Here is a 23,011-nt window from a genome sequence, read left to right as displayed (position 1 = left end):
AGCAATAATTGTGATATTACAGAAGTATACCGTATGGATGGACTCAACTACGATCTATTGAGCATAAGTCAACTATGTGATTTGGGGTATGAAGTTAAATTCAAGAAGACAGGGTGCTCCATTGAAGATGAGTCAGGTAAAGTCATTCTCCCATAAAAAAGGTATGGAAATTTATATATACTAGATGGCATTGAAAATCTATATGGTAATATTTGTTTGGCATCCATATATGATGATCCATGGTTATGGCATAATTGAAAATCTCACCAAGCATGCATTAGCCTTCCCAAACTCAATTTTTCTAGAAATCATGTATGTGATGCATGCCAGATTGACAAACAGACTAGAAACTCCTTCAAAGCCAAAGGCATTGTGTCCACAACCAAGCTCTTACATTTACTTCACATGCACTTATTTGTACCTACTAGAATTGCTAGCATTAGAGGTAAACAATGTGCTTTTGTTATTATTGATGATTACCCACGTTTTACATGAGTAATTTTCTTATCTCATAAATATGAAGCATTGAGAAAATTTGAGATTTTCTACAAAAGAATTGAAAGAGAAAAGGGGTATCTCATCTCAACAATACAAAGTGATCATGGAGGAGAATTTAAAAGCAGGGCTTTTCAAGAATTCTGCAATGATCAAGGATATATTCACAATTTCTCAGCTCCAAGATCACCCAAGGGAATGGGGTAGTTGACACAAGAATAAAACTTTGCAAGATATGGCTAGAACAATGATATTTGAACATCCATTGTCATATCATTTTTGGGTAGAAGTAGTAAGAATAACATGTCATATCCTCAACAGATGTCTCATAAGACCCATTTTGAAGAAGACTCCATATGAATTATGGAAAGACAAAAGGCCTAATATAGGCTACATTCATTCGTTCGGAAGTAAATGCTTCATCCACAACAATGGTAAGGATAACCTTGGAAAATTTGATCCAAGGAGTGATGAAGGTGTTTTTCTCAGTTATTCCATTAATAGTAGATCGTGTAGAGATTACAACAAACGTACTTTATCTGTAGAAGAATGAGTGCATGTTATATTTGATGACAGTAGTACTACAGCCGAAAAAGGAATCATTGCAGGTGATGTAGATGTCGGTCAAGAAGCAACACAGGCAAACAAGTCACAAAAGTCGACTGATAGCACACACATAGTCACAGAGTCGACTAGTGAAACTTTTAGCAACCATACTGAACCACAAAAGGAGTTAACTACTCATGTAGTTGGAACGCGAATAAATAAATGGAGAAGCAAACCAGAATACCCTCAAAAGTTTATCATAGGGGATCCAAGAGAAGGAATAAAAAGTTTATCATAAGGAAAACATTGCACTTATTTCTCAAGTCGAGCCAAACAAAGTTGATGAAGCTTTAAAAGACTCCAGTTGGGTACAAGCTATGTAGAAAAAACTTGATTAATTTGACAAGAATCAAGTCTGGGAACTAGTACCTAAGCCAGCAAATGTTATTGTTGTTGGAACAAAATGGGTATTCAGAAATAAGTTAAATGAAGATGGAAATGTAGTCAGAAAAAAAAGCCAAATTAGTAGCTCAAGCCTACTCACAGCAGGAATGAGTCAACTATGATGAAACCTTTGCACTGGTAGCATGGTTAGAATCAATTCGCATACTAATTGCCTATGCATCCTTTAAAGGTTTTAAACTATTTCAAATGGATGTCAAAAGTTCTTTTCTCAACAGTTTTATTGATGAGGAGGTATATGCAAAACAACCTCCTGGCTTTCAAAGCTCACAATTTCCTTATCATGTATATAAGTTAGCTAAAGCTCTCTATGGACTCAAACAAGCTCCTCAAGCTTGGTATGAAAGATTGAGTTCATTTCTAACTGATCATAGGTTCACCAGAGGTAAGGTAGATATATATTACTTTATTCATCAAAAGATCTACTGAAGGTAATCTCATTATCCAAATCTATGTAGATGATATTATATTTGGCATCACTAATCTTCTTTTGTGCAAGGATTTCTCAAATCTCATGCAGAGTGAGTTCTAAATGAGTATGATGGGAGAACTCACATTCTTACTTGGACTCCAAATTCATCAGTCAGAAAGTGACATATTCATCTGCCATACCAAGTATACAAAGAAACTAATTCAACAGTTTTAAATGAGCAATGCCAAAGTAATTGGAACTCTTATGAGTCCTTCTACAAGTTTAAACAAGGATGAACAGGGAAACTCAGTGGACGAAACCAAGTATCATGGAATGATTGGATCCTTACTATATCTAACTGCTAGTCGACTAGATTCATGTTCAATGTTTGTCAATGTTCCAAGTTCTGTCAGCTTCTAAGGAGTCACACTTAACTGCAGTAACGCGAATAATTCGCTATCTTATTGGAACCACTTCTTATGGACTGTGGTATCCACGCTCTAAGAATTTTAAACTAGAAGGATTTTCAGATGCTGATCTTGCAGGTGACAAGGAAGACAAGAAAAGCACAAGTGACATTTGTCAATTACTAGGAAAGGCATTAATCTCCTGGAACAGTAAGAAACATGGATCAGTAGCTCTTTCCACAACTGAGGCAGAGTACGTTGCAATTGGACAATGTTGTGCTCAATTACTAAATTATCTTTTAAACCTATTCAAATATTTTGTGATAATTCTAGTGCCATATGTCTTTCTAAAAATCACGTGCATCGTTCTATAGCTAAGCGTATAGATATAAAGCATCATTTTATTAGAGATCATGTCCTTAAAGGGAACATATAATTATCGTTTGTAAGTTCTATTGATCATTTGGCGGATATTTTTATAAAACCCCTGCTTGAGAATAGATTTTGTGCATTACGAGGCTCTCTTGGCATTATTTCCATTAATTTATAATTTTAGGGCCTTTGTGATATTTTTTAATTTTGCCGTCACTTAATCTGCGTATTTCCTTATGTGTGTAAGTGGGATTAATTATGTGTCATTTACTTTTCCTTTTTCACACCTTTTTCATGTCTTTTTAGAGGTCAGTCAACCATAGCGTCGAGTCACTAACACATTTTCGTCTATACTCAACTCTCAGTTCCTATCCTTTTAAGTCCAATTCATCCACCAAACTCCCTAACATTTTTTTTATCTCCAAACCTCTGCTCTTAACCCTACAATGGCAAAAAACTCCAAAAACTCTGCCCCAACCTGCAAAAGCACTCATTCTTGAGGAAAACCTCTCAACCTCCTAAACCAATTAATCTAGGATCAGACCACTCTGAGGATTTTGCCTCCTCTCGGGACCTCTCAAATGATGCGCGTAGTCTCAACGAAAAAGCCCTAGGGAAAAGAACCAAGGAAGATATCCCTAAAACTTTCACACCCAAAAACACAAAACTGATCTCTCAAGTTCTCTCGAATTAGACCTGAATTTTTGGGACACACCCAACAGGGACGCCTTTATAGCCTTCAAAGACAAACCTGTAACCCATGGCAGAGTCATTGATCTAAGTGTCATGGAAAGTATCAACTGCAAGGTCAAGGAGCTCTTCGACTTCCCGGGGTGGAAAAGCTTTCTCTACCTGCCTCCTCCAAAGGTATATGAATCCCTTGTTAAAATGTTCTATGCTAATCTTCACTCTAACAAGCCTAGCAAGTTAGAAACCTTAGTTCTTGACAAATGCATTGTGTTGGGTTGTGCTCTGTTTGACTCTATTTTGAGTGTAAGTGTTCTGGGTTCTCTATGCTTTTTAAGAATACCTGGCCTAAGGATTTAGATATTTATTATCAAGCAAAAAGGTATATAGCTGAGTCACCCTCTGATTCCCTCTACAGTCAATTAGGACCCAATGATGTTTTCTTCGAAAATCGTGTTCTAGCACATATTGTGGCAATCATTCTTCTCCTAAGAACAATATCCTTCTCTATCTTTTCCCAACGTGATACCTTCTTATTCTACTATCTTTTGACTAAACACAAGGTCAAATTATTCTCATGGGTCATCAATTTCATGAAAGAGAGTGCCGATGATCCCACGAGTCTTCCCTATGGTATGGTCATTGCCTATCTATTAGAGGCCCACAACATATCTCTTTCCAACTATCCTTATGTCACTGTCACTAAGTCTTATAACTTTAGAACATTCGCTAGCATGAGGTATATTGCAGTAAAGGGAACTTGGGTAAAGAAGCAAGATGTTGAAGCCATGAATTCCCCCTTAGACTCAAAAGCAAAAACATATGCGTCTCTTCCCAGTACAGGTGATCCTGATCTCTTGAAAAAGTTAGCCTCCATCAATAACAAATCGACTGTCATCAAGGACTTTCTAACCTCTATGCAAAGCACAATTTAAGATGTCCATGGAGTGTTAAAGGAGACAGGCCCTGATGTGTCCAAAATCAGGATGCAAATTCTCAAGACTGCAGAAAATGCAGTAAACACTTTAAAGGAGGTGCACGACAGGATTGATGGGATCTCAGTCACAGTGAATGCAAGCTTTGAATTCCACAAGGAGGCTGTCTGCAATACCCTTACATACTTTCTGCATCGATGATGCATGGTTATTTAAAACAATTTCTTTTTGCTTCTTTTGGGACTGTTGTTTCAGTCATGGATTATACTGTTAAGACAATTACTTTTGCTCTTGCATGCTGAATTAGATAACTATAGACAGATATTACTAACTTTTTGTTGATGCCAAAGGGTAAAAAGTAGCAGGTTCTTTGTCCTGTATTCCTTGTATTCTTGTGGTGGTTCTGTATTTTCTTGTAGTTGTCCTGTGTCTCCAGGAAACTTACAGGTACATCATACAGTGCAAAATTGAGGGGAAGTCGACTATAACTAATGCTTAACATGATGTCAAGCTGAGGGGGAATCAACTAGACACATCTGACAAGAAACACAAATTGAGGGAGAGTGGACTACAACGAACGCAGAGTCGACTGTTAAACAGGGAAGTAAACGGGTGTTATCATATTGTTATTTTGTCATCATCAAAAAGGGTGAGATTGTTAGCTCTACATTTATTTTAATGATAAAAAGTAACACATCCTTTATGTGCAGAAACACTCCTTGAGAAATGAAAAGGAAGCATCGAAGATTTGAGACGAAAAAGGAAGGAGTAGCGAAAATTCAAAGGCAAAATCAATCAAGGATTTGGCAGAAGATTAAGGGAGGATATTATAGGAAGGACCTTAATCAAAGTAAATCAAGGTCATGAAACTATGCACTAAAGATTCCTTTATCAAAGGAACACAATCAAAAGCAGGAATCAAGGGATCTGATTTGATACTTCAAATAAAGGGAATATCTGCATAGCAAAGGAAAAATCCAATCAAGACCACAAGTCAAGGTAAATCAACAAAAGCAATCTCTTATTCTTGGAAAGAATCAATCTACGATTCATTTCTGAGATCAACTCCCTTGGGTTTGGAATCTCTCAAGATTCACAAGACAAGAAGACCTCACAGAGCATAATTATACATTTGTACCGGCCTGGAAGAAATATACTTTGATCGAACCACTATCGATCTTTTTGTTCTACTCCAAACAAGAATTGTAGTCTATTCTAGATCTACTGTGTAACTAGGGAGAGAAGAAAGAGAGAGAAATCACTAGTGAGGCATTGTATCGAGAAGCGAGAAAAGAAGTAATGTAGTGACGAAGTTGTTGGTGTATAACAATACCAATCCTCCTGTATCAAGAAACTTCAAATACTTGAAAGAGAGCACCTTTGAAACCCATGGGGATAGGACGTAGGATTCACATTGAATCCGAACCAATATAAAAATCCGGTGTCTTTAATTCCTGCATTTTTACTTATGCTTTCATTTATATTCTTTCTTTATTTTCAGTTGACTAATTAGTAAACTAGTAAACTGCTTAGGATACAAAAAAAAGGATAATCGACAATTCACCCCCCCCCGGTTCCAGGCCCTCTTTTAGAAAGAAAATAATGGTACAAAAAAAGGGCTTTCGCCTGCTTAGAAGTGGATTCGAACCACCGACACAAGGATTTTCAGTCCTTTACTCTAACCAGCTGAGCTACCTGAACTTCCCTACCATCGGCCTATCCGCTTCCAGAGCTTATTCTTTATCAACTACAAATAGTACAAAGGAAAAGACAAGGCTGCTCGGTCAGGAAAGGGAATAGGGCAATAAATAGAGCTTCAGCTCAGAATTAGACCTTTTGTAGATGGAACTTCAGACTTCTGGATAGGCCTTTTCCGGGCAGGGAAGAGAATAAAAATGGACCGCAGATGGTAGTCGTGGTTCCTATGCAAACAGGGTTAAAAGCGGTAGATAGCCTGGTTCCTATAGGTCGTGGTCAACTGACATATACTTGTGCCCAATGCATGCATCATCAGAAGTGGCACACAAAATATTCTCATCACTGAGGCCATACAAATTGAACATTCCAGAAGCTTCTAGAGACCGGCGCCTGCCCTTACGAGGTAGTGATGAGTTTCACGCGCTCTAAGCCTGGCCTGCGCGCGGTTAGGAAGATTGGCCTCAATCTGAGCGGTACCACACCGCCGCACCGATCATTCGGGGGGAGGCGGGATACTGCGAGGTGGGGTCAAGGCAGTCTTTAATCCATAGATACATGCCCTTTTTAGAGCATATAAGAGGAGGTCGAATTCCAAATATTTTCTCTCGAGTATACCCATTACCAAAAAAGATTGTAGTTATAAAGCTGCGCCCCCTAGAATAAAATAAAGATAGAGCCATCATAGTATTTTTTAACTCCACCGAAAGAAGTTTCGGAAGTTACGAAGGAAGCTTCGAGCTCATATTGGTCATGAGGACTATGCCATTCTTGGCGACGGTGATCGCCGTACTTGTGATGGTTTCCAAGGATCCAATATGACCACTTAGGTTAGGTCTTCACCCCCTTCTTTAGCGCTTGTTCGTTCTATAAGACTTCCTTCTCGTTCTCGGTAAAGGAATCGGAGCTGCTATAGAATCAGCATCTTACTCTTTAACGACAAGCTCAGCAACGAGAAGTTTTTCTCTGCTGGAAAGCATTTACTCGTCTGGGAAGCAATCCTTAAACTCATGTTCCTCCTTCATATCATATTAAAAAAAAAAAGTAAAAAACGACCATCTCCAAAAGATATGCCTCAATCTGTGGCAGATCATGGCTGATCCCTCTATGATGGCATTCTTCTTCCTCTCTGACTTTACGATATTATTCTAGCAAAAGCTAGTGATTAGCTGACAGTATCTTATCTATTCATTTTTTGGCGATGTCCCGACACTGATGAGCATCACTTAGGCCTTCATTCATGATACTCTGCTAGGATCTGCAGCGCTTCAGTAGGCCCTACTTGTTATATACTAGTCAATTAAATAAATCGGTTGAATTGTTGTTCATATTGAAAGGAGTCGAGATTGATAAGGAGTTATTTAATGATTCTCGAACATGTACCCCCTAGATTCAGAACTTTCTTTCAATACTCACAATCCTTATTAATCAAGGGGGGTAGCCGAGTCTGAGACACCATAGCTGCCCCACCATATCATTTTTGTATTATCTTATTCTTCGATTTCTATTAGTACATATTTTTTCTCTTGGTTCGATTATTTTATTTCTTATTTTCATTAGTCTCAACATGGCTTCTTCACTTTTATTTTTCTTCTTTAAAACTGCTGACAAATATTTTTCTTGTGCCAAGGGTCTTCATTTCTTCACATTCATCTGTAGTAGGATGGCAAATGGGCGGGGCGGATCGGATAAGAGAGGGTCGAAAACGGATAATATAAAAAGAAATAAATTATTCGACCCGACCCATATGTAATATAGATAAAAAATAAGTTAACCAGCGGATAATATGGATATTCATATTATCCATGGCTTCTTGAATATGATCACCTTTGGGAGAATTTATATTCTCCCAAACTTGAGGAACCCCCAATTTGAGGCTTTACAAATCTAAAGTTAAACCTATTAGTTAACCATTGGTTATCCATTTTCTAAGTGGATAATATGGTTTTAATCCATATTTGGCCCATTTTTAAAAAGTTCATTATTCAACTCATTTTTTAATGGATAATAAAGGTGGATAACTGTTTTCTTTTAACCACTTTGCCACCATAATCTGTACCATTAAAAATCATCTCTTTTTGTCTTGATAAATTTGGGGGAAATGCAAAACCTCAACCTACATTATTTAGGTGCGACTTTAATTAATGGTCATTCCATAAAGGGAGATTTTGCATCTATACTCGGTTTTGAGATCACAATTGCAAATATACTTACAATTTCATATGTAGTAGGATGGCAAATGGGCGGGGCGGATCGGATAAGAGAGGGTCGAAAACGGATAATACAAAAAGAAATAAATTATTCGACCCGACCCATATTTAATATGGATAAAAAATAAGTTAACCAGCGGATAATATGGATATTCATATTATCCATGGCTTCTTGAATATGATCACCTTTAGGAGAATTCATATTCTCCCAAACTTGAGGAACCCCCAATTTGAGGCTTTACAAATCTAAAGTTAAACCTATTAGTTAACCATTGGTTATCCATTTTCTAAGTGGATAATATGGTTTTAATCCATATTTTGCCCATTTTTAAAAAGTTCATTATTCAACTCATTTTTTAATGGATAATAAAGGTGGATAACTGTTTTCTTTTAACCACTTTACCACCATAATCTGTACCATTAAAAATCATCTCTTTTTGTCTTGATAAATTTGGGGGAAATGCAAAACCTCTACCTACATTATTTAGGTGCGACTTTAATTAATGGTCATTCCATAAAGGGAGATTTTACATCTATACTCGGTTTTGGGATCACAATTGCAAATATACTCACTTTGCAAAAATATTTGCAAGCCTACCCACTTTATGATCAATTTAGACTTATCGGGTTTGAAATTAAAAAAAATTGTCTGAAGTGAAACAAATTGCACTTCAGATGCACTTAAGGCCAAATAGGTCTGAAGTGCAACCAATGGTTTCATGTACTTGAGGCCAATAAGTCTGAAGTGAAAAATTGCACTTCAGATACACTTAAGGCCAAAAGGTCTGAAGTGCAACGAACGTTTCCCTACACTTAAGGCTAATATGTCTGAAGTAAAAAATTGCACTTCAGATGCGCTTAAGACCAAAAGGTCTGAAGTGCAACCAACATTTTCATGCACTTAAGGCCAAATAGGCTTGAAGTGCAAATTGTGCAGAAACATAAATTTATTCTTCGAATTATAACAATACAATATACCATTTAATACCTAAATCTACTCCAAATGAGCTCAAATTTGAAACATAACCTCAAAATATCATCAACAACAAATCTCAATCATCAATATGTCAAAACAACAATAAATCTAACGAACCCATTTTGTAATTAAGAAAAAGAAGAAGAAGAAACCCTAAGCAATAGTAAAAAATAAAGTGTCATTACAGTTCACCACCGTAAAATATCATAAACTACCTTAAATATGTTTACAAACACCATATAAAATCATTGTCACCCGAAGAAGAAGAAGAAGAAGAAGAAAGAGGAGAAAAATGTCTGAAGTTATTTAAAAAGTAGGTACAAGTTAAAAATAAAAATAAAAAATGAGTATAGATTAAATGGGGACAACCAAATAGGACGTTCGTGTAATTTTTACTCCGTAAAACCAGGAAATCTAATTTTGAGGTAAAGGAAAATAAAACAAAGCCATCGATACGTCAATTATGGACACAAATTACCATAACAGCTGGGCTTCTTTTACTTCGCATCATTCAAAATCTTTAATTTTACTCAAGATCATTACAAGCACTCTACAGCTTAGTTTTTCATTATTCCATTACTCAAGTTAGATTGAAGATTGAAAAAGCTGACTCTGATGCCTAGTGCCTCCTTATAACTAAGGATTAGTGCTAATAGGATTGATGTTACAACTCTCTCATCACTGATTCATAATCTTAACTACTTCCATTCACTTTCTTGAAATTTAATCCAAAATCAGTGCTAGTACAAGTCTCTACTATCCCACTCTTTGCACCAGCTGGGCCAAGAATGCTCAAAGTCCTAAACCACTTATTCAGTTTCTATTGGCTAAAACACATTCTTAGCCACTTGTGATTAGGGGTGGGCTAATTTGTGCAAACTCGAAATTTGAACCAAATTTTGTATTTTTTGGGTTTTTGCATTTTGTACTTAGCCTTGCCCATTAGACATTAACTCACTACTCATATGTCCAATATTATTTAAGTCAAATACCCTGCCTATTAAACGTTAGTTCATATATCTAATAATTTTTAATCAGCAAGTCACGATCACAATACAATCTATTTGGATATCATTTTACTATGTAAGGCTTATTAGTTTTTAGGTCCTTCTGTTATATTTTCTTGATAATGATTTCATTGATTGCATTAATATACTTTATTTGGATAATTGTGGCGGGAATAAAAAACTATTAGGACAATTTGACATGAATACTTTATTTGAAAATTTATTTTTGTAATTAGATCAAGAAGATGCTCAATTTATAGGCTCACAATAAAAAATTTGAAATATGGAATCAATTAGTCTGAAACTAAACTTAAAGAATCCGATCAAACTGGAGCTTATTTTGATAAGAATTGGATTGTAATTTTTTCAATCCGAAAGCCTAAAATCAAAACGAAATTTTTATATCCAATCTGAATTACCCGAATGCCCATCCCTACTTGTGATTTCAAGAAATTTTATTTATTCTATTTCTCCTCTAGGTATCTAATTTTATATAAAAGTTAATATATGAAGACACATGTATATGAACAAAAGTTAATATATGAAGACACATGTATATGAACTTGAAACAAATTAACTAGTATTATCAACCCAATTTTAACAAGTTATGTGAAACTGAAAGCAAGTGACTACATGAATATCACAATGGTAGTCACAAATTTTTACAAGTTTCAAACTTTAACAACTTAATCAAGTGTCTGCCTATTAGAGGTGATTCTTGTACGATAAATTCATCTAGACAATAAAAGTGTTGAGTTTTGGGCAAGAAACTGTCTTTATTCAATTTGATTCATATATTCCAGGAAAACTTTTCTTTTTTCTGGAAAACAGAACAACTTGGTTACCAAGTAAATGGCTAATACAGCCCCATGACTTGCATTGTGCAATTTGTGATGAGAGCAAACTTCATATTTTGAATGGTTACTGAGTCAGTAAACATACAGAACACAAAGCATCCCACGATCACGTAGGGTCCGAGGAAAGACTGCATCCAAACGGTGTGATGTAAACAGCCTACCCTAGTGATGCAAACATTAGTGACTGCTTCCACAGCTCAAACCCGTGACTATAGTAAATTAGACATACAGTAGGCAACAGAAATCAACACTAATGATAAACCAAAAGGCTTCATAAATTAAGATCAAGTTTCAATTACAGAGAGACAACAACAATTACAAATAGAAACCTCATATACAAACAACAGCAATGGCTAAAACAGTAATCCAATCTAAACTTTTGATAATGCACACTAGAGAAACAGGAATAAATAGAATAATATAAAAAGATAAGAGCATCACTTTTCTTTGTCACTTGCTATCTAAAATACTTGTTCAGTATGCACTCCACTGAGAAAGTTTATGAAGAAGAAAAGCCAATGTATTAGGCCTTCTCTTCTTTGTTACTTGCTATCTAAAATACTTCCTTTCACATCTCTAACTTTGTGGATTAGAATGCCTCCTTGGACCACGAGGAGATGTCGAAAAAGACAATCATTTCTTGGCCGAATTACCTGTTCCCTTCTCTGGCTTGAAACCCAATGGACTTGGTAAATGGAACTTGATCATCTTTGCTGATTCTTTTACTGCCATGTAACTAGGAACATGTGGGAATCTCGCGAGGCTTTCATGATCTCTAATTGACGATATGCTATGCCTCCTTCCACGATCCGACTGAGCACTGGCAATGCTTCTTGAGCCGCCATCTACATTACTACTTCTCCTTGGACTTGCTAGCCTTATTCTCACTGGCTTTGGCCAAGGTATTGATGGTGATTGGCTTTGTTTATGAGCGGTTGGAGAAGGCACATTGTCAAGGTGGAAATCACGACGAGATTGATCAAATTCACCAACAGAAGTGGCATGGTTGGTTGGGATTTTTGCGGTGTTATGAACACTGTTAAATTCTTTGTCAAATGCACTTTTATCTTCCCATAGACGAGAAGCCATCCGTCGCTCCAAACAACTCCAACCCCACTGGGGATTATTCGGGTCTGTGAATGTCGGATTTGTAGCTTTTGAAGGATGCCTCTGTGTTTTCTGGTGTAAAAGTCTTGGATAATTAACATCATGTAACAAGAAATAAGTTTTGCCATAAAGTAACTTCATTAGTCCACTGAATGAAACTCCCCCGTCTCAATTTATGTGAAGGCGTTTGACTAGGCACGAAATTTGAAACTTGCGATCTAAAACAAGCCATAAAATTTTGTATGGTTGTAAATAATCTCATTCAGGGTAAAGTGAGTATTTTAATGTTAAATAGTTTCTAAATAAGGAAATATGACATTTTTTTTGGGACATGCTAAAAAGGAAACTATGACACATAAATTGAGATAGACGAAGTAGATGTTTATCATATGCCAAATGAAATGCAAGAAACGCCCATTCCTCCCTCCACCATAGAAACATCAAAAAAACATAGAGGAAAAAAGGAAGGTAAATGTCCTAAGTTTTGTTCACAAGAGTAGAGACTTTACAAATATATAAGTCCTACTAACGAGATCTGTATCAAAGCCACCCAAAGTCAAAAAACGAATCTTTGCGCTTGTTAAGTGTCCTACATTGGTCGAGGAATAGGCTGTTGTCTCTTTATATGGTCTTGAGCAATCTTTTTACTTAAGAAAATAGATGGTAATACTTTGTTCAGTAAGACGAACCCCTTGTTAAAGCATGATGTGAAAGCACTACCTGATGTGTGTATGCATAAGACAAAGCCCTTTCCCTTCTCAAGGCAGCCTCCTGCTTGCTTTGGAGGTTTGCTTCAACTTGTTCCCTTGACTGTGTGCTGTCATTCCAAATATCCCCAAATTTCTGCAAAATGTAAAATTGAGCCAAAGCCAAAAAGAAGAGGAAACTATGATAGTAGGTACTTACTATCCAAATGGAAGCAAATAATCAGAAATAAGTGGAATGATCAAAGCAGCTTTCAAAGTTAAAACAAGTTGTCATAGTAATAGCAGATGATTTTGAGACAAGACATAGAAATCAAGGATATATATATATAACTAGAAACAAATTAAAACATAGAAATGCAATCTATTCAGTTAGCGTTAAAAGGTGTACTCACATATGCTATCAACTTCTCCTGCTCCTTCTCGTTCTTCTGTTGGAAGTGTCTCGGGAGAGCCATGTTGTCCTCTAACATTCTAATTCTTCTGGTACGGGTCTCAGATTGAACATGAGCTAGGGTGTGCATATACCTTAAAGCGGAAGTGGTTTGCCGTTTGACAGATTGCCCTTCAATCATTTTCTTCAACCTCACTAGTCCTTTCAAAGCCCTGAATCCCCTCCTAGCCTGTATAAAATGAGGAACGTTAGTATAACGTATTCATCTCATGTGAGCTATTTTATTTGTTATTAGAGCTCTAGATATCTGAAAGTTCATAGTTTTCCGACATTGAGATTAATTTAAATAATTTTAACAAACTTGTAGAGATGTTGTACGATTTCGATTTAGAGAAGAGTGAAGACAATATAGGGAGCAGCACTAGCAATTTCAAACGCTAAAGCTAATCGACGTGTAAGCAAACCTTTCAACGCTCCTGGTATTGTATAAAAAAGGAAACAAAAACCACAGAATTGAAAGGAAAGGAAAAAGGTACAATCATGTAGTTTTAGCCTGTCAACTGATACATCTGAATAATATGTAATTATTTTATACTAGGCAGAATAGATCAGGACCTTCCTGAACTTGACGACTTTTATTCAGTACACACTTGAACTTTATGTTGGCCTAATTGCCCTCGTGAAGTTAGCAATTTGATAGCCTCGACCCCCCCTGGACGCTGATATGGCAAAGAGCGTGAATACACACTCTATTCTGCCTTATTAGCTTAAATTACATTACTAGATAGGTATCTTACCAGATATCCACGAAAAGCTGTTTGTATCTTGATAGCTGCAAACTCTTCCTTTGATTCACCTAGTTCACAGGCTGTAACAGCAGTAGCAAGCGCACCGGCGTAGGAATGCTTGTTTTGCTCATTCTCGGCTTCCACGAATCTCATCTGCTCTGTAGGAGGAGCAGCTGCAGGATCAGTTGTTGTGGTATGTGCACTGGAAGAATCCCAGTCGGCGCTCTTCTGCTTTGGAAACCATTTTCTAGATTTTTGGTTTTGCTGGTGGAAAAGAAATTTGCACGGTATGTAAAGCAATCCAAAAATAACATACCAAAAGCAGAAATAAACTGGAATTCAGATCATTCACTACCTTCTCTTTCTTCTTCTTCTTAGTACAAAGAACCATTTTCACTGCAGAAAAGCAGCTTCCCTTTTTTCCCATTCCTTATCTATGCATCACAAAGCAAAAAAAACAATCAATCAGTCAACTATGTTTTAATCACAAACTAGTACGTGTTGGTTAAATGAGTTCTTTGTAAGACATTCCAGTGACAAATTTATGGTTAAGAAAAACCAAACTGATTAGTGAAACCAGAAGACCTAGTTAAGCAAATTAAATAAAGCTAGCTGCTAAAAGTGAAAAGAATGCAAAACAATAACCAATTATCGCAATCACAAATACATTGATTGAGACTCAAAAACCAGCATCTTACTAGAAACTTAAGTCCATTCACAGCAGAGTCGGACCCAAGATTTGAAGGTGGCGGGGCACATGAGCGAACTACTAAACCAATGCGACTTTTGATTTTAACGGTTCCAATCAAAATATATGATCGTTTTTAACATATATATACACCTATATATTCAAAAACAATTGTTGAGTTAACGAGGTACGGTGACTGCTATTCCCGAGGCACAGGTCCGCCTCTGATTCAAAGTTTCTTTGCACAACCAAGGGATGATTTTTTTTTTTAGCAAATAACATCTGAAGAACTAAAAGGTTCAGCAAATTATTTGAACCTCAAGTAACAAACAATCAGAATATAAATAAATAAATAAAAAGAGAGCAAAAATGCCATAACACCAACACCAATAGAGACCGAGGGAGGCCAGAAAGTTTGTATAAACAGAATTAGACTCCACTAATAACAATTTAAGAAGAAAAATGAGACGACTATTTGAGATAGAAAATATCCTCAGAAATGGTTTTCTACATAAAACCGAACCACATTAATCAATAATATAGGGAATAACTAATTATTAAAAAACAAACATGATCATTCATTGGAAAAATGTCTACTTCACATTAACCTTTCATTATAAGACATCAGAAAAGCAATAAGCCAAAAGCATCAAGAAAACACAAAGCCAAAGAGGAAAGAAAAAAATTCATTGATTCATTCTAAATATACTCCACTTAATAACTCAATTCTAACAAATACCTCTGCAAAGTTTTGTCTCTGTTCTCTTAACAAAATAATCTGCCTACAAAAGGACTCAACAATGAAGTGTTAGAATATGATTGTGATGAAAACTTCAAACATTTGGAAGTAGTGCCTTGTGAATTGTAGACAAAACGAAAAAGAAATGGACTTGTGGAAGAAGAATAACAGACATGGGGGGTATTTTGGTATTTTTAGTCTGCCGGCTTTGGAGTTAGTTAAACTGCAGATAACTGACTTTCTGTCTTTCCCTTTTGGGGTTTGGAAATTTAACAGCAAATTTAGATGATGGTGTTTCATAATAGCACACAAATATATAAAAGCCACAAAGTCAACGGTTGGGTTAGAGAAGGAAGAAGCAACTACATTGTATACATGGTACTCAACTATCTGAAATTGGTGTTCATGATCTGCACTAGTATTAAAATACTTCATCTAATTTTCCATTTGGAGAAGCACCTTTAATTTATAAATCAAAAGTATTAAACTCTACTAAATTTGGAAGTACAATGAAGTGATGTGACACACTTACATAACTTGCTCTACTCCTCTTCTTGGTAAACTAAATTTCCTTTCTATAAATCTGTTTCCAAAAATTAATGCCTTATAATAAGTGAGTATTAAAATGATAATTCCAATAAAAAAATTTAACTAGATAACAACTACTTTAGCTAATCAAAGTGCAAACAAGTGACAGACAAGAAGAATGGAACCATAGGCTCCTATGGCTTCCTTGGTCACAGCTTCTCACTTAGCTTATTGCCAGACAACAATGTAAATCGACTCCTTACATAGAATGTTGATCAACACATTCAATGAACCAACCAGTATAATTGACAAACTACTTTCTTGTTCTAATACTGGAAGTTCCTCTATCTGTCAGCATACTCGTAGGCCTACGAGATGGTGGTTCGAGCAATGCTGGGATCAGTGAAGAACATAGTTGGTCCTTTGGTTGAAAGATTTAGTTATTTTTAAACCAGAAGCTTTTATCAAGTCAACAGCATTTTCAAAGACAATTCACATTTCAGCTATCCTTGCTACATATAACAAATGAGTTTGTTAAGATTCATGAAGCTGATGTTTCCTCAGTTTTTGCTCGTTTCGGTGGAGGTGAACACAAGTTTCTAACATCTGAGCCATGATCTTCACAAGTTTTCCTTTCCAGTAAGTTCCCTTCTTTGTTCTTGCCATGTGTAAGCTCGCCTCCAGAACTTGAAGCATCGTTTGAACAAACAGGATCCTGCTCCAGTGCTTCTGATTTGTCGTTGGAAGGAGAATGCTTCGTCTCGGTGGATGGTGAAGGATGTTCATCTGTTTTTAGTGATGATGATACCTTTAGATCTTTTCCCATGTCTTTTGTCTTCTCAAACATCATTTCGAGGTATTTACCCTGTTCTTCAATCCGCAACTGTAACTTTCTTTGGATCTGCAGAAAGGGATATGTTCTAATTATACAGATACTTGATAGAATTTTTTTTTAATAGCCATACTTGATAGGAAATGTAAGTTATGGAACAAGTATAATGAGAGGTGATTAAGGACCCTAACCAATCCAAAAGAGGTGATCTATTTTCTTCTGATAACGAACTAGGACCTGTTTACACTAGATTAAGTTGCATAATCAAGAGTTCAGTAAGGCACGGCCATAGGGTTGCATGGAATTTTATTCAAGAAATGACTATGGTTCGACACCCCTCTGTGCTCTCTAAAACCTTCTCATAGTTGAAAAGGAAGCTTGAATTTGCCTAACCCTGGGTGGGCATAGTTACCCGGTATTTTGTGCTGATGGGAAGTAGCAAGTACTCGGTAGAATAGTCGAGGTGCACGTCAGCTAACCCGAGCACCACCATTGTAAAGAAAAATTGAAAGGAAGCTAGAAAGGTTCATTTAATCTGTACCTCTCCACACCAAGATAATAAAGGAACCACCTCAAAATTTATAGAGAAGCATTCCTTTCAATTTTGCACTACTAGCCACTGTGATGGTAACTACCTAAGATTTGACGTTTTCGTGAAAATTATCGATGTCAACTTAGGGTATGATTTCAAGTAGTTTCACCCAGTAAAGCTTTTAACAAGTAACTACCAGCCACAGATGTAAGATCGATATTTGGTCAGCTGCTATTATCAGTATGCCATGGATAATTTATCAGCTAAAACAAAAAAGGTACGGAATGGAGTTAATGACCATGCCATCAAATTTTCATTTTTAATTTGATGGAGTTGGAACTCGCCAAGTCTGAGGATAATTTTTATAATGTTAAACGAACTTCCACTAGTATCTGACATTATACAGATTACGGCGTACTTCTAAAAGCAGGATACTACCTGAGGGGATTGTTTAATGTGGTATGTTCTCCCTCATTCCTGAAGTGATTTACACTAGAGCATTATCATAATTTACAGGTTCGAATACATCGAGCTATTGCTAAAATAGTCATAAACTTGAATTTGCATCTATACACATGTGCGTGCGAGTTTTTTCTGAAAGAGCATTTAGCTGAGACAACTGTGAGAAAGTTGTAGGGAGCCAAAACTGTAATAAAGAGAAGCTCTAAAGTCTCAGCAAAATTAGTATACTCGTTGATTCTCTTTCCCCTCCTCATGGATAATGTAATTATATTCTCAATTATCCAGAAACTTTAACTTATGATTTGGCAAATGACATTAGGTGCAAGAAAAGCAAGAATTAGATAGATGAGTAATGCTGGAGCCTTTGATCATTTACATACCTCAAGTTGTTCATGAAGCTGCTTTTGGACTTCCATTTGCATTCTTAGCGCTTCTGTTATCCCCATAGTCCTATAACCAGAATCCAAATAGAGTTTTAACAATTGGTTACAACAGAAAAACAACTTCAAGAGCTATCCAGGAAATCAGATTTGTGACCAGAATTAAATTAGAATTTAACTGCTATCAGAATAACGCCCTATGTTACACTTTATGACCTTTTATTGGATGCTTCCTAATGGAAAGACATGGACAACCTTTTGCTTATGTGATATCATGTTTTATGTTATGCCCCACAATGAACAGATATCCCAGAAGTTTGATGGCTGCATAACTATAGATACGCATAGTGTGAGAGAAAAGACTTACGCTTTCAGGTCCAAAGATGGCATCTCTGTCACACTAGTGGGCTTCTTTTCCGGTATTCCTGCAATGAGCAGATTACAATCCATTTTCAATTTTTTCATCTCTCAGAAACTATGACAATATCCACTTGAGCATCAGCAAAGTTAACTTAGTTTCTCCAAATTTTATTCACAATCAGGCATCGTTTTGACATATTCAGGAGAAATTAGAGAGGCAGGAAACACAAGCATGGCCCACACTTGCCAATAGCTGATATATGAAATGCATTTCAATTCCCAAACAAGTACATGAATGTTACATGATACGACTCGCACGTTGATGGATGTAAAAGTTTATCAGGAAATCAGAGAGTAATTTCTACCTTCCGATGGTTCTGGTTTGTATCTGGCAGTTCTATATTTCTGAAATTCAAAACGAAATACATATTGTAAATAAATTATTACCCCTCACTGCAGTAGAGAAAAGTTAATGAGGAGAGTTATTATACCTGCAAGTGGCTTTTGACATGATAGATGGTTAGGCCTTCAACATTCATGAGCTTCAAGACACCCTTTGGTGTAGCTTCTGTAAAATCAAGCCATGAATCAGATATAATAAAGTTAACCTGAACTTTTACTCCTCCTAACCACTAAAAAACAGAAGAAGAAAAAAAGCTTTGAAACAAAGAGGGCACGCACTTTCGCTACCACCAAGCTTACTGACAGCTTCTACAAAGACTTCGTGAAGCTCAGGTGTCCAACGCATACGAGATTTCGTCAGCGCTGTGGAAGATGACGGGCTACCAACTGGGCAACTTTGCCCGGAAGGTGCAATTGGAGGAGGTTGGGGCTGAAAAGCGAGGACTTCAGATGCTCCCAGCAGCTACAAAAATTAGAAATCAAAGCCAAATAAAGCAGAAAGGAAACAAGGACATATATAATATCATGCTAATAATTGGAGTTAATTGGAAATAAAGGACTAAACCTATGAATGGTTTCGAAACTAGTCCCACTAATATGGTGGCCAAAGGGACCACTACCGAGACAGCTCAAAGAAGTGAAATACACATCTTTTTCACTTTTAAAGTCCTAAGTGTATATACACTCAATCTAACTTAAACTTAAATCTGTTTGTGTAACAACGATTTTAAATTTTATTTCGTGTACATAGAACACAAAGAGAGGAATAGGCAGAACGACACTCCAAAGTACAAGAATATGCATCTGGAAGGTTAAGCTTGGGAACCTAACACCTTTTGCTTTTGGCAATGTTACCTTGCTAAAAGCGGGTGTCAACAAGCAGCTCCTACACAGCTCGACATAACAGAGGAACAAAGTCAAGCAGCTCCTACACAGCTCGACATAACAGAGGAACAAAGTAATGAAATGGAACAGAAGCACAAAGAAAGGGGAGTAAGAACGGGTTATGACAAAAAATGTTAAGATGGAGCAAGAAGTGAACTAAATCTACATTCACTGCTGTCAGTTCAGGTCTAAGCTAAATTAGCATTTCTCAAGAATAAGTCCAACATCTGGCAGCATGTAGCATAATATTATCAAGAAAAGATGCCATAATTTTTCCGCTTGGGAACATAAATTGAGGACCATAACCTCTAGTCAGCATAGAAGCGCGTCAGATACGGAACGTTAGCATTAAAGGTTAAAGAACAAACCTTAGGTTCTGGATCTAGAAGATTGACATCAACTAGGTGTTCAATCCAGCTTGAACCCAAAGCATCATCGTTAATTAGCTGATCAGCCCATTCCTGCCATTCAGGTCTCTTAGTCTGGTCATCAGATGCCATGACAACTGGAAGGTTTTCGACTTGGCCATTCTGAACAGAAACATTCGTAGGAAAATCAGTTAAGTCATGATATGCATCTTTGCTCCAGGAATTATTGTTGTTTCTCATGGGGTAATTATCCAATGATGCCGAACATAGACTCGAGAGTGAAGATTGGCAGGTTGTTGCAGAAACTTCACTTGAAATAAATGGATAGCTACGTGGCCTACTTTCTTGAGAAGAGGTTGGAGAAAAGTGAATATCTTTGTGGGGTCCAGAAGTGGAAGATAATAGATGCCCTACTGTTCCACCGTTAGATGCTGATGGGATTGCCCGTGAGGAAATGAGGTTTATAGATTGCTCCTTTTCTGTGAGCACATGCAGAGAATCTGGCAATTTCAGATACTTCTCTTCCGATGACGGCAAAATGGATAAAGATGTCGACATAGCTCCAGATATACCCATGTTATTGTGCTGTGCTTCACTAGATCTTTGAATACATAATGCACGGCGCATGTTCATTTTTTTCCATAAATTGATTTAAAAACTTTAAGATTAACAAAACGGCTTCAACCAACTACTTTGCTTCTCTCAGTCAAAAGATGAATTCTAAAATGACGGTTCTCAACCTTGTACACCGTATATCTGTGGCCAGAAAAGACAAATCTTACATCAGTGAAATTGGAGTATGACTGAAACTGATGGAAAAATTATAAAAGTCACGTGTTTATTAATTAAAGAATTTCACATGCTTTACTCCATTGGTCCCAATCTATTTAACATAAATTAACTTCTACGGACAAACTTTGATATCATGAATACTCGTTTTCTTTAAAATTTAAGATCTTCAGAACTCAAGGGCGTGTTTATTTTAGACACATAATGATGAACTCCTGTTAAGCAAAGTAACTAGTGCGACAACAAGAACTACAACTCTCAACTCCAAACTAGTCGTGATCAGCTATATGAATCCTCAATATCAATTTCACTCTAGTTGGACCCTTTTTTACTTGTTACTACTCTACATTGTTTACTGATATACAAATCCTAAACAAGCAAGTTAACTAGTAACCTAGCCTAAAATTAAAAAAAAAAAAAAAAAGAAGAAGAACTATAATTGTAACTAAACGATCAATAATACCACCTTTCAATAATCAATTAATACCACCCACCTCCGTCAACAGAAAAGGAAAATGAAGTTGCTCCACCCCACCCTCTACACAACCCCCCCCCCCCAAAAAAAAAAACCCAAATTACCAATCATCATTTCTATCGCCTAAAGATCTCAACTTGGTTACTAAAAACCAAAAGAAATAAACAGAAAGAAGGAGACAAAGAATCAAGTTGAGCGAGCTCCCCAAGAAACATATGATCAAACAAAATCCGAACTTCAAAAGACCACCAAAAAAAGTCGCAAACTTTTTTTCTGAAAATCATCAACAACTCAGTTCGATTATCAAATTCAAATCATACCAGCGCAACAGAAAAAAAAAAATAGACTCTATAAGCAAAAGAACAAATTTTCCAAAATTGGTCACATACATAGAGACAAAAGGAAACAGAAAACAAGAATCTCTGAAACGAAAGCTAAAATTCCACATGGAGTTCAGGTAAAAGATAAGAGTTGGACCTTAAAATCCAAACTTCAAAAGCCTACAACAAAAAGTTGCAAACTTTTCTGAAAATTACAAACAACCCAGTTCAATTCAATCAAATTCGAATCACACAAGCGCAAAACAAATACTCCATAAAAAATAAAAATAAAATGAACCAACACAATTTAAAGATTGATCACATAAATAGACACAACATGAAAAAGAACAAAAGAATCACTGAAGTAAACTAAAATTCCAAATGGGGTTGAGGTAAAAGATAGATTTGTACCTTAAATCCAAAGAATCCGTTTTGGGCAATGGAGGAATGGCGGACTAAGAGAAGGAAAAAAAGGAAAAGAACAAGACTTTGGAAAATATCCACGTATATGTTTTTTAATAGAAAGATTCTAATTTCTCTCTCTGATGACTTACCAAAAAGTATTTGAGTGAAGGGAATGATTGATTTTGAGATGATGATGACGATAATATGTGAATGATGTCATCTCTTTTGTTTCGTGTCCGTGCCTCTCTCTCTACTCCAATATAGGGGTGTCAACATACGCTTCAGCAACAACAAAAACAACAACCGAGTATAATGGCACACGACTTTTTCCTTCCAAAAATTATCCATTTTATTTTTAGGGTGACTTGAACTCACTATCCACCTTGCTTCCTTACATTTGGAGTGACACTCAAATTCAGAACCTCTTTGTTAGACGTAGGGGTACTTACTAATAGAGCAACTCAATCTTGTAGGCATCAACATAGACTTGCGTGCGGCAAATGGAATTTAATCTAACTCTAAAAGTTATTTTTATACAATTAAAATTTTATTTTTAACGTGAAACAACATCCTAGTAGTTTCTTTGTAAGGAATTTTAATAAATCACTAAAGTCTAATTATCATATCTAAAAATGTAATACTTTCGTTGAGAGTGGAACTCAAGACAGGCTCCAAGAGCTTGTCGCTCTCTTATTTCAATTCAAAACAATTGATCTCTTGTTTCAGTACTGTTTATCCGTAAAACGGTATAGTTAAATTTATAGTGTGGTTTATAGACAAACGAATCGACTT

At 36.3% G+C, this 23,011-nt stretch overlaps 2 protein-coding genes and 1 non-coding gene across 4 annotated transcripts; all 3 read right to left on the bottom strand.

Annotated features, from left to right (window-relative positions):
* Positions 1-5,943: 5,943 nt before the first annotated feature.
* On the bottom strand, positions 5,944-6,017 carry TRNAF-GAA (transfer RNA phenylalanine (anticodon GAA)). The gene has a single exon. It is a non-coding gene; the product is annotated as a tRNA-Phe (tRNA).
* A 5,288-nt stretch (positions 6,018-11,305) lies between these two features.
* LOC142161637 (protein IQ-DOMAIN 3-like) lies at positions 11,306-16,140 on the bottom strand. Its single transcript, XM_075227847.1, has 7 exons — positions 16,014-16,140; positions 15,482-15,524; positions 14,410-14,488; positions 14,064-14,318; positions 13,268-13,495; positions 12,889-13,011; positions 11,306-12,240 (listed from the first exon to the last, which is right to left on the bottom strand). Exons 3-7 carry the CDS (start codon positions 14,479-14,481, stop codon positions 11,695-11,697), a joined length of 1,224 nt encoding a protein of 407 aa, XP_075083948.1. The 5' UTR covers positions 14,482-14,488; positions 15,482-15,524; positions 16,014-16,140; the 3' UTR covers positions 11,306-11,694.
* On the bottom strand, positions 16,033-22,451 carry LOC107817005 (protein PHOSPHATE STARVATION RESPONSE 1). Of its 2 annotated transcripts, none has more exons than XM_075227845.1 (8): positions 22,226-22,451; positions 20,231-20,986; positions 19,257-19,440; positions 19,067-19,143; positions 18,941-18,980; positions 18,583-18,640; positions 18,216-18,285; positions 16,033-16,910 (listed from the first exon to the last, which is right to left on the bottom strand). In XM_075227845.1, the coding sequence occupies exons 2-8, from the start codon at positions 20,861-20,863 to the stop codon at positions 16,551-16,553; spliced, it is 1,422 nt and encodes a 473-aa protein (XP_075083946.1). In that variant the 5' UTR covers positions 20,864-20,986; positions 22,226-22,451; the 3' UTR covers positions 16,033-16,550. The 2 variants fall into 2 exon arrangements, with proteins under 2 accessions (XP_075083946.1, XP_075083947.1); XM_075227846.1 differs by lacking the exon at positions 22,226-22,451 and adding an exon at positions 21,972-22,203.
* Positions 22,452-23,011: the final 560 nt, after the last annotated feature.

This window comes from Nicotiana tabacum, chromosome 13 (genome assembly GCF_000715075.1).
Source record: "Nicotiana tabacum cultivar K326 chromosome 13, ASM71507v2, whole genome shotgun sequence".
Taxonomy (NCBI): Eukaryota; Viridiplantae; Streptophyta; class Magnoliopsida; order Solanales; family Solanaceae; genus Nicotiana; species Nicotiana tabacum.
Note: the sequence above shows the minus strand (reverse complement) of the source record. Positions and strands in the feature narration are given on the sequence as shown.

What these genes read in the sequence shown, in the direction of transcription:
- LOC107817005 (XM_075227845.1), bottom strand. Translation starts at nt 20,863, where the DNA reads ATGAACATGCGCCGTGCATTATGTATTCAAAGATCTAGTGAAGCACAG. An exon ending in TTCTAGATCCAGAACCTAAG is followed by an intron (nt 19,441 to 20,230) that starts GTTTGTTCTTTA and finishes TAATTTTTGTAG; the next exon opens with CTGCTGGGAGCATCTGAAGT. An exon ending in CAAACCAGAACCATCGGAAG is followed by an intron (nt 18,641 to 18,940) that starts GTAGAAATTACT and finishes TGCTCATTGCAG; the next exon opens with GAATACCGGAAAAGAAGCCC.
- LOC142161637 (XM_075227847.1), bottom strand. Translation starts at nt 14,481, where the DNA reads ATGGGAAAAAAGGGAAGCTGCTTTTCTGCAGTGAAAATGGTTCTTTGT. An exon ending in AGGAGAAGTTGATAGCATAT is followed by an intron (nt 13,012 to 13,267) that starts GTGAGTACACCT and finishes TACATTTTGCAG; the next exon opens with AAATTTGGGGATATTTGGAA. An exon ending in CTTATGCATACACACATCAG is followed by an intron (nt 12,241 to 12,888) that starts GTAGTGCTTTCA and finishes CTTTTACACCAG; the next exon opens with AAAACACAGAGGCATCCTTC.